We start from the raw sequence: 7,979 nt of genomic DNA, 5'->3' as shown, positions 1-7,979 counted from the left end.
AACAAAGTAATTTATGGTGTAAAGAAGATGTGGTATAAAAGTCTGCGTGCTGAATAGTGAATACTGTTTGTTCTTATGTCTGCAAGATAGCTTAATTCTGTATGCAGTACTTAGAAGCATACTTCTAAGTCTGTGAGGTTGCAGACAAAATAAGACATTATTTTCTTATGCCTTCAGGAAAACAAACAGTCTACAGCAAAAACGTCTACGAACACGCAGACATAAAACATAATAAGATCTGTAAACTGAAAAACAAATAACACCTAAATAAACATTCCCAGTAACACTAATAGAGTAAAGAGACACTTTACTGGTTACTCAACGAGTCAAACCACTACAAAGGATTCCCTAATATACTTGTACTTGTGCACTAAAATAAAATAAAAAAAATTTGAAAACCGTTATGATTGGGAAAACGAACGAAGTCACCGAACCCTATTTTTTTACTTGTGTATTTCATTCCACGTACCTAATTATTTGTATTTCCTAATGTCGACCGCCCATTAATTTTATCAACTGTTACATTGAATACACACAAAAACATTTTTGAAATCAAAATTTGAATTTAAAATAACAGCATCTCTTAAATCCGGCCTTGAATTTTGAACTCCCGCTAAAAAGTTCATCCCTTTTTAGTAAATCGTGTTTGTCTCTACCACTTTCCCGCATTATTCTCCACCAAAATTTAAAAATCACCCGCCTCCCATTCAAATTCGCCCCCATTATAAACACCTCCACTCCATCCCCAATTTTCATCAAACCCTAACCCTAATTTCCAAATTCACTTTAATTCTCTCAATTGCATCAAACAATCAAAATGCCTTCAATTCCAGAAGAACCACTTCTTGCACCCAACCCAGATCGATTCTGCATGTTCCCAATCCAATACCCCCAAATTTGGGAAATGTACAAAAAAGCCGAAGCCTCATTCTGGACCGCAGAAGAAGTCGATTTATCCCAAGATCAGCGTCAATGGGACTGTTTAACCGACGGTGAAAGACACTTCATCACTCATGTCCTCGCGTTCTTCGCAGCTTCAGATGGAATCGTTCTCGAAAACCTCGCAGGGCGGTTCATGAAAGAGGTGCAAGTTGCTGAAGCTCGTGCGTTTTACGGATTTCAAATCGCTATTGAAAACATTCACTCTGAAATGTACAGTCTTCTTCTCGAATCGTACATCAAAGACTCAAACGAAAAGAATAGACTCTTTCGCGCCATTGAAACAATTCCGTGTATTCAGAAAAAAGCTAAATGGGCGCTTAGATGGATCGACGGATCCGAGACGTTCGCTGAACGAATTATCGCCTTCGCGTGTGTTGAAGGAATCTTCTTTTCTGGAAGCTTCTGCGCGATATTCTGGCTTAAGAAGCGTGGTTTAATGCCTGGACTCACGTTCTCCAATGAATTGATCTCTCGAGACGAAGGTTTACATTGTGATTTCGCTTGTTTGTTGTACAGTTTGTTGAAGTCGAAAATAAGCGAGGAACGAGTGAAAGGAATTGTATCGGATGCGGTCGAGATCGAAAGGGAATTCGTGTGTGATGCGTTGCCTTGTGGATTAGTTGGAATGAATGGTGATTTGATGAGTACTTATATTGAATTTGTGGCTGATAGGTTGTTGAATTCGTTAGGGTATCAGAAGATGTATAATGTTCAAAATCCGTTTGACTGGATGGAGTTGATATCGTTACAGGGGAAGACTAATTTCTTCGAGAAGAGAGTTGGGGAGTATCAGAAAGCATCTGTGATGTCGAATTTGAATGGAAATGGTGATGATCATGTGTTCAAGATGGATGATGATTTCTGATTTGGAACATGGTTACAGTGATGAATAATATTTGTTTTATTTGTGTTTTACAGTATTAGTTATTTCATATGCTGGTTAGGTAGAGTGTTAGTGATTATGTATCTTTGTATTGTGTTAATTCTATAATATGAAAGTATTGATCAGTATTAAACTTTGTTAATTTTTATAATTTTTATGTTGAATTTTGTACAATATTTTAGTTTGATTGGTAACATAAAACTGTTCTGATGGATCAGCAAATTCAGGTCTCAAACTTATGGGTATGAAACAAAGTCACAATTTTTATGTAAATTTTGTGTAACAAACAGTTTTGATTCTGAAGCTAATTTGGGTATGAAACAAAGTCACAACTTGTAAGTAAATTTTTGCTTAAAAACACTTGTGATTTTGGAGCTAATGGAGGCAATGAAAAGTGATGTGTTGCAAGTATATTGTGGCCTCGTAAGTTTATATGTCTTTTATAAGAAATCATAGCATCAAGTCGAGATGGCCGAGTTGGTCTAAGGCGCCAGATTAAGGTTCTGGTCCGAAAGGGCGTGGGTTCAAATCCCACTCTCGACATTAATTTTTAGAACTTTTTAAGTTTTCAGATGTTATTCACATTATGTATATGTATGCAAATATGAAATCCATTTCTTGTCTTCAAACCAAATTTGATCCCTTTTTCCCTTACATATGTATCCACCAAATCATGTTATTTCTTCTCTGTTCTTTACTTCTTTTGCTAGTACTTTTTAATTATCGAAGTAACGTATAAAGTAACATATAAATATGGACTTGAGTGGGTCAAATTTCACTGCACCAACTCGATCAATATATTTGCCCAAATATTTAAGTTGGGCCGCCTTACTTGAATCTGATAACTAATCCCATCGAGTATTCGAGTGATACTATAGTAACTTCTGTTATACCATGCAATCGACTCGAACTCGTAAGTATGGAATTGTTCACTGAGCTTCAATTCATCTCCACTCTCAAATTTATGGATGTAGGTTTGTTCCAACTGTAATCAAGTTTTAAGGCTCAACTTTCATGTCCTTCAAAAAAAAAAAAAAAAAAAAAGGTTCAACTTTCATTCCTAAGCTTAGGAGTAAGTAGTTCCAAGCTTACATCTGACCTGTTAAACTCATACCATTTTATACAATTATCTGGGAACCGGGCAGCACACAAGTCAAAGTGAGATCAAGCCTCAATCTATATAGCAAATGCATATATATAACCAGGGTTGTCTCAACATTTAGAAGGCCCTTGACTATTCGACAATACGAAAGAAGTTTTCAAGACAGTGATAACAATTTTTTTTAAAATGATTATATATAAGTAGGGTTGTCTCAACATTTAAAATGATTATACTAAAATTTATCAATACGAAAGAAGTTTTCAAGACAGCCTTAACAAATTTTTTTATTATCAAATATTTATTCGACAATATTTTATTTAATTTACTTAACTATTCGACAATTCTTTTATTATCAAACAAATATTAAAAATTTTGGGCCCTTTTAACTTCTGGGCCCTAGGCAGTTGCCTATGTTACCTATGCCCTAACACGCCTCTGTATATAACCCGGATTCAACCCAGAGTAACTCAATATGCCCAACTTTTCATAAAAATTATTTTACAGGTCCAAAACTCAACCCAAAAATAGATATTTACATATATTTTCACATACATTGTTAAGGTGAGTTCATCATATATTTTGAATTTTTCTTACTCGAACGTGAACATAGCTCTAACGAGCTCAATTTTCGCTCAAATGACTTCACTAACCATTTCAACATAACTTACACAACTCAGCTATATTCCATCATTACCAATTACAACACTTATTTCATACCAAACCAACCAAAAACAGGACACCAAAATACACAAAAAAACTAACAAAACGTAACGCTATCTCTACCCCCTCGCGGTATTTTAAAATACCAAAGATTATTCTCCTCATTAACCAAATAATTCCTACACAAAAACTCTTGAGCATACTCTTTTTCTACCTTCCTATTCACATCATGTACAAACACATGTGTATCTCCTGCTTTTTCGCGATTTCTCGCCATCACAGCAGCCGAAAATATGGCCCCCATTCGACCGGGGGCCTCGCCATAATACCCTTTCGGTCCATCAATTATAATCACATCCCATTCTCTGCTATACACATCTTCAGGCAACTTACTCAATGCTAATTTACACCACGTGTTTCCTTTTAAAAACACGTGCGGTGGTAAACATCTAGGCGACTTTTTATACGAACTTAATAAGTAATCAGCTTCAGATAACTGCGTAGAATACGTCACGTGGTGCACGCGCAATGACGGCGCGTCGGTGAGGAACTTGTGGATTAAAGTCACGTCGTTCTCGAGGAATAGTGTAGTGCCACGTGGATTTAGTGAGGACCACATTAACGATTCGTGACTGATCCCGAAAACTAGGAGGTTGCATGGGGTTAGGGTTTGGATGATGTCAGCGGTGAGTTTGATTTCTGAGAAGGTTAATTGAGCGGTTGAGCGTGTGGTGGCGTAGTATATGATGACGTCAGCCGTTGAGATTTGTTTGAGTTGTGTTTGGGGTTGGAGTTGGGATTGAGAGTTGATGAATGTGCAGAGGATGGAAGTGGGGTTAGTGACGCCGGTGTGACGGAGACTGGTGATGGTGAGGGTTCCGGTGATAATTACGGCGATGATTATGGTGATGAAAAGTGGTTTTTCAGAAACGGCGATTCGATTAATCCTGGTCATTATTGTATGGAGTGGAGGTAGATGATCTAATTTGGTGAAATTAGGTTGCGATGGAAGCAAGTGAAACTGAAATTTTTGGAAGAAGTCAAAAGAGTCCTATTATCACGATTTTTATTTAGTAGAAAAATGTTTAACACTATCTAAACAAACTTTAGTAGCAAAACTTGAGTTGTAATCACTTGCATCCATAAATTTACTTGAAAACAAAGGGACCAATGAGAACGCGATATGTGGCGCGAAAATCACATGTGATTGAAAAAAAAAATTCGAAAATTTTTTTTTATAAATTTTTTTTTCAAAGTTTTTTTCCGAAAACTTTTTTTTTTCGAATTTTTTTCTTTCAAAAATCATATGTGATTATACATGTCAATCACATGTGATTATGCATGGCAAATCCAATCACATGTGATTGTACAATTCAATCACATGTGATTGTGCAGGTAAATCACATGTGATTGTAAAAAAAAAAAATTTAAATTTTTTTTTTTTTAAAATTCCGAAAAAAATTTAAAATTTTTTTTTCAAAAAAATTTTTTTGAATTTTTTTCAATCACATGTGATTTTCGCGACACGTGTCGCGCTCTCATTGATCCCTTGAATCTCAACTTAATTTATGGACTCAAATGAATATTGCTCAGCAAAACTTTAATTTTGAAGTTTTGAATTTTAGAAAATTGGTCTCAAAGTTTACATCGACCATTAGATAAGGCTTTATATTTTATAGTTTTTGGAACATTATAATATAAACAGGATTGGTGCACCTTTAATAATTATAATTATCATCATTCAACATCCGGCATTATTTGATGCATATACTTTTTTCTCTTTATATTAAAATGGCCAATTCCACAAAAAATAACCTTTTTATACTAATTCTACTAAAAAGTAACCTTTTTATACCAATTTTTCTAGTTTTTGTAATCTATGTTTATTTTGATGTTTAAAGAATTGTTTATAAATTGTTAATTAAAAAAAGAAGTATCGTTATAAATTGTTTATAAATTGTTAATTAAAAAGAGAAGTATCGTTAATTTTAAGTTAGAATTCTGTCAAAAAATTAATGAAAATCCATTTTTTAATTAAATCATATGCAAATCTGATTATTGTCACTTACCTGAGGATGACCAACATATGCAAACATGATAATTGGCACATAGATGTGCTGTTAATCTTCTACGATCATATTATAAACATAATGAAAATTAAGTAAATTTCAAGTTCCACGAGATTTTTCATATCCTCATGTAAGTGTTAATGATCAGACTTGCATATAATTTACTTCAAAAAATGGAATACCGTTAGTTTTTTTACAGAGTTCTGACTTAAAAATAAAGATACTTCTCGTTTTGATTACATTTGATAAAACAATCTTTTAAATGTCAAAATAAACATAGATTACTTAAAATAGAAAATTGAGGTAAAAATATTACGGAGTACCTTTTTAATGGAATTTGCCATTTTATAATTATCTTTATTACTATTCAATTTGTCCTTTATCCTTATATATTTTCTATAAACTCCTAAGCAATCAAAAGTATCAAATGTATGGATTATTTTCTATTTTCTATCACTAAAAGGTTTGGTCAAACTAGTTGAACATGAACATGAACATGGTAACTTGTTGCTACAAGTTTTTTTTTTTTTTTTTCCTTCCTAAAACTTGTTTCAAAAGGCATTGAAGTTTCATCAAATTTCAATTATATACATTCATCTTTTAGATCTTCTATTATATGCATTTAACTTTTAAATATGTGCTATTGTATGCAAGCCATAACTCATACCTCAAGTATCATGTTATTAACGTTCATTTTTTGACACAGTTGATCCTTTAACATAACGACTGTTAGTTAAATATGTACACTATTGTATGTTCATCGTTTCTTCTCTACTTGAAGTTCACCATCTTCATTCATAAATCCTAATTTGATATTTTTTTTTCCCAAATCAAAATCAAGACCTTCCCAAAATACAAAATCTCCAAATAAATTTAAAATAAAATCTCAAATCAAAATCCCAAATCAAAATCTTTACAAGTTAAATAAGCTAAAACAAGATATAATTATGTAATCGTGAATATTGAACCGAATTCCTTACAACAGCTCTCCGGGTATGTCAGATCAATGGTGGTGTTCGGCAGATATGATAACAACACGATTGAAAAAAACTTAGATCTGAAATTTGATTGACGAAAATCATTTCTCTTTAGTCGAAGTACAACATTTGATTGGGAGCTTTCAACTATGTCGTATTTTTCAAATTGAATGAAGATGATGAACTTCATGAAGAAAATAAATGATGAATATATTATGTCGAGAGACCAATTGTGTCAAAAAATCAATGTTGGTAACCTGATACATGATGTATAAGTCATGCCTTGTATACAATAGGACATTTGAAAGTTAAATGCAATACAATAGAAATTTGGTGAAAGTTCAATGCATATTGAAACAAATTTCCCGTTTATTTTAAAGACAGTAAAGAGCCACCGACGGAGTCCGAACGTAATGTCGGAGTTCACCCACAAGATTATTTTCAGGGATGAACGTTACATTCTTACCGTTCTATGACAACCCGGTAATTTCCGACTAAATTTAAACCTAACCTCGACTAATTCCGACGATTCACGAACCATTATTTGTAAATAATTACGCAATTATTTGATATATTAATATTATTATTATTAATATCCTTTTTAACAATATATCAATAATTAATATCATTATTATTAATTATAATTAAACTTATCATTTTTTTATTGTCATATTAATATTGTTATCATCAATATTATAATAATATTATGATTACTAATATTAACATTAATATCATTCATTCATAAGTATTATTATAAAAATATCATTTATTATTAATGATATTATTGTTATTAACATAATTATTAACAAATATCATTATTCTTGTTATGTATATAATTGTTGTATCAACAGTATTATTATTATTATAATTATTATTATTAATACAATTATTATTATTATTTTTATTAATATAATTATTATTAATAGTATTATTATTATTATTAATATTAATTGTCAATTTCAATTAAAAATAAAAGTCAAAAATTATGTACTAACTACTTTTTAATTTTTTTTTAAAAAAACTGAATCTGCTTTAAGTATTTTAATTAAATCAGATCTGCTTTTAATTTTTTTATAAATCACGATTCATTTTTTATATATATTTAATTATCTCCTGAATATTTATTTATCTCTACTGGTCACGATTTTGTCTACAATTTGCATCTGTCGACTTACATTCACTATAAATCAATCAATATTCACAGCTTGTAATGGAATTAAACAGAATCCTTTTAATTATTTATTTATTTATTTATTTTCCCTCAAACAGTTTCGTAACCCCGTTCTTGGTTCTTTTTATCAAAAACTCGAATTCACATTTTAACACCCCGTCAAAAATTCTTTGAA

At 31.8% G+C, this 7,979-nt stretch overlaps 2 protein-coding genes and 1 non-coding gene across 3 annotated transcripts; 2 read left to right on the top strand and 1 right to left on the bottom strand.

The window, feature by feature from the left end:
* The first annotated feature begins 787 nt into the window (after positions 1–787).
* On the top strand, positions 788–1,950 carry LOC139896248 (ribonucleoside-diphosphate reductase small chain). Its single transcript, XM_071878839.1, has one exon. It carries the CDS (start codon positions 818–820, stop codon positions 1,805–1,807), a length of 990 nt encoding a protein of 329 aa, XP_071734940.1. The 5' UTR covers positions 788–817; the 3' UTR covers positions 1,808–1,950.
* Positions 1,951–2,287: 337 nt separating this feature from the next.
* TRNAL-AAG (transfer RNA leucine (anticodon AAG)) lies at positions 2,288–2,368 on the top strand. Its single transcript has one exon. It is a non-coding gene; the product is annotated as a tRNA-Leu (tRNA).
* Positions 2,369–3,563: 1,195 nt separating this feature from the next.
* On the bottom strand, positions 3,564–4,683 carry LOC139896247 (arabinogalactan O-methyltransferase 1-like). Its single transcript, XM_071878838.1, has one exon. It carries the CDS (start codon positions 4,540–4,542, stop codon positions 3,685–3,687), a length of 858 nt encoding a protein of 285 aa, XP_071734939.1. The 5' UTR covers positions 4,543–4,683; the 3' UTR covers positions 3,564–3,684.
* Between the last annotated feature and the right edge of the window lie 3,296 nt (positions 4,684–7,979).

The sequence above is a fragment of the Rutidosis leptorrhynchoides genome, chromosome 3 (genome assembly GCF_046630445.1).
Source record: "Rutidosis leptorrhynchoides isolate AG116_Rl617_1_P2 chromosome 3, CSIRO_AGI_Rlap_v1, whole genome shotgun sequence".
Classification (NCBI taxonomy): Eukaryota; Viridiplantae; Streptophyta; class Magnoliopsida; order Asterales; family Asteraceae; genus Rutidosis; species Rutidosis leptorrhynchoides.
This window is presented reverse-complemented; position numbering and strand designations above follow the sequence as displayed.